This window comes from Penaeus vannamei, chromosome 12 (assembly GCF_042767895.1).
Source record: "Penaeus vannamei isolate JL-2024 chromosome 12, ASM4276789v1, whole genome shotgun sequence".
In the NCBI taxonomy this organism is placed as follows: Eukaryota; Metazoa; Arthropoda; class Malacostraca; order Decapoda; family Penaeidae; genus Penaeus; species Penaeus vannamei.
This window is the reverse complement of record NC_091560.1, coordinates 43,235,299-43,237,798: the sequence shown is the minus strand read 5'-3', so window position 1 is coordinate 43,237,798 and position 2,500 is coordinate 43,235,299. Positions and strand designations below refer to the sequence as shown.

Here is a 2,500-nt window from a genome sequence, read left to right as displayed (position 1 = left end):
TGATTAGCTAATGACAGGAAACACGAGTGGGAATGGATGACAATGAGAGGGAGTATTGGCTTGCGGAAGAGAAAGGGAGAGGGAGAGAGGAAAGGAGGGAAAGGGAAAGAGAGAGGGAGGGAAAGGAGGGAAAGGAAGGAGAGAGGGAGGGAAGGAGGGAAAGGGAAAGAGGGAGAGGGAGAGATGAGAGAAGAGGAAGAGGAGGAGAGGGAGATAGAGAGAGGAAAGAGGGAAAGAGGAGAGGGAAAGGGGAAACGAGGGAGAAAAGGGAGATAGAGAGGAGAGGGAGTGGGAGAAGAGTGAAAGGGAGAAGAGGAGGAGAGGAAGGAGGAGAAGGAAAGGAAAAGGGGAGAGGGAGAGGAGAGAGAGGAGAGGAGGCTCGGAAGGAAAGGAAGAGAGGAGGAGGGAAGGAGGGAACGGGAGAGAAGGGAAAGGGAGGAGATGGAGAATGGGAGAGAGAGAGAGGAGAAGAGGTGGGAAATGGGAGGGAGAGAAATGGAAAGAGAGGGAGAACGGAGGAAGGAAAGAAGAGAGAGAGAGACAGAGAGGGGCAGGGAGCGAGAGTGGGAGAGGTAGATCGAATGGGGGAAAAGAGATGTAGAGAAAGAGGGGGAGAAGTAAAGAACGAAGGGCCTAAGGAAAAGGAGAGAGGGAGAAAGAGAGACAGACAGACAGACAGAGACAGATAGAGAGAAAAAGAAAAAAATAGAGACAAGGCAAAGGAAATGAAAAAGACAGGATATGAAGGAGGAGGGGGGGGGGGATTGGGGAGAACGCAGGAAGGAAGTTAAAAATGAGAGAAAATAGGATTCGGAGATTCAATCCCACTTGGACATTGTTTCGGGGAAAATTCGTTTCGGAGAATGATCGTATTTTGGTAATGAAATGATCGGGTCTGGGAAATGATTATAAGGTCGAAATAACAATTTATTTTTCTTTGCCTCCCCCCCAAAAAAAAAAAAATCCCCCTTCGACTTGTCATAAGAAGAAAAAAAGGAAAAGAAAAAAGTTAAGATGAAAATATATCCGTAGAGATTTTTATTTGATTTCCACGGGAGTGTTTCGTCTCTCGTCGTCTATTTTTGCAGCTTCTGTCTCTTTTCACGTTTTCCGAGATAAGGGTTCAGCAGATACAGTCCACGGAAGCAGATCGGGAATTCGGTTCCCGATAGGAAAAAAGAAGAAGGAAGGAGGGAGGAGGAGAAGGAGAAGGAGGAAAGGAGGAAGGAGAAGGAGAAGGAGAAGGAGAAAGGAGAGGAGGAGAAGGAGAAGGAGAAGGAGAAGGAGAAGAAGAAGAAGAAGAAGAAGAAGAAGAAGAAGAAGAAGAAGAAGAAGAAGAAGAAGAAGAAGAAGAAGAAGAAGAAGAAGAAAGAAAAAGAAAACACAGACACATACACACACACGCACACACAAACACACACACACACACACACACACACACACACACACACACACACACACACACACACACACACACACACACACACACACACACACACACATACACAGACACACACATCCACACATCCACACCACACAAACACACAGAAACACAAACACAAACAAACAAACAAACACACACAAACACAAACACACACAAACACACAAACACAAACACAAATACACACACAGACACACTCACACCCATCTATATGTATGTCCTATACATTATGACATTTTACTTCCACCAATACGAGAAACCTTAACAAAACCAAATCACGAGAAACCACCAAGAACCACATCGTAACTAATGCACCGAGCAGATTAGTCCCAGAAAATGTTGCCACATAAAAGAGATGCTCTTAAAAAGAAAGAAAGAAAAAAAAAGAGGTCGTTATGATAAAAGATCGTTATAATAGTTTATAAAAGTTCGTTATAATAAAAGATCGTTATAATAGTTCATAAAAGTTCGTTATAATAGGCGGTAATACGTTAAAAGCCGCTCCGTTGACACATTACAGCGGAGACTCGAGGTTGCTTAAGCATCTTATTCGGAACATATTTTGCCTTTTCTTTCTAATTCTGTGGCTTGTGTATATCCTCTTTTGGGAATTTTGTGGCTTGGGCATACCCTCTCGTGGATTCTGTGGCTTGGGCATACCCTCTCGTGGATTCTGTGGCTTGGGCATACCCTCTCGTGGATTCTGTGGCTTGGGCATACCCTCTCGTGGATTCTGTGGCTTGGGCATACCCTCTCGTGAATGCTGTGGCTTGGGCATACCCTCTCGTGGATTCTGTGGCTTGGGCATACCCTCTCGTGGATTCTGTGGCTTGGGCATACCCTCTCGTGAATGCTGTGGCTTGGGCATACCCTCTCGTGGATTCTGTGGCTTGGGCATACCCTCTCGTGAATGCTGTGGCTTGGGCATACCCTCTCGTGAATGCTGTGGCTTGGGCATGCCCTCTCGTGAATGCTGTGGCTTAGGCATGCCCTCTCGTGAATGCTTTGGCTTAGCATACCCTCTCGTGGATTCTGTGTCTTAGGCATACCCTCTCGTGA

At 45.9% G+C, this 2,500-nt stretch overlaps 1 protein-coding gene across 1 annotated transcript in view; it reads right to left on the bottom strand.

The window, feature by feature from the left end:
* Positions 1–1,955: 1,955 nt before the first annotated feature.
* Positions 1,956–2,500, bottom strand: part of LOC138863565 (uncharacterized) — a 1,159-nt gene continuing 614 nt past the window's right edge. Inside the window, exon 4 of the mRNA XM_070127748.1 lies at positions 1,956–2,473. Within this exon, the coding sequence (XP_069983849.1) occupies positions 1,956–2,473 (518 nt within the window). The remainder of the gene's footprint in view (positions 2,474–2,500) is intronic.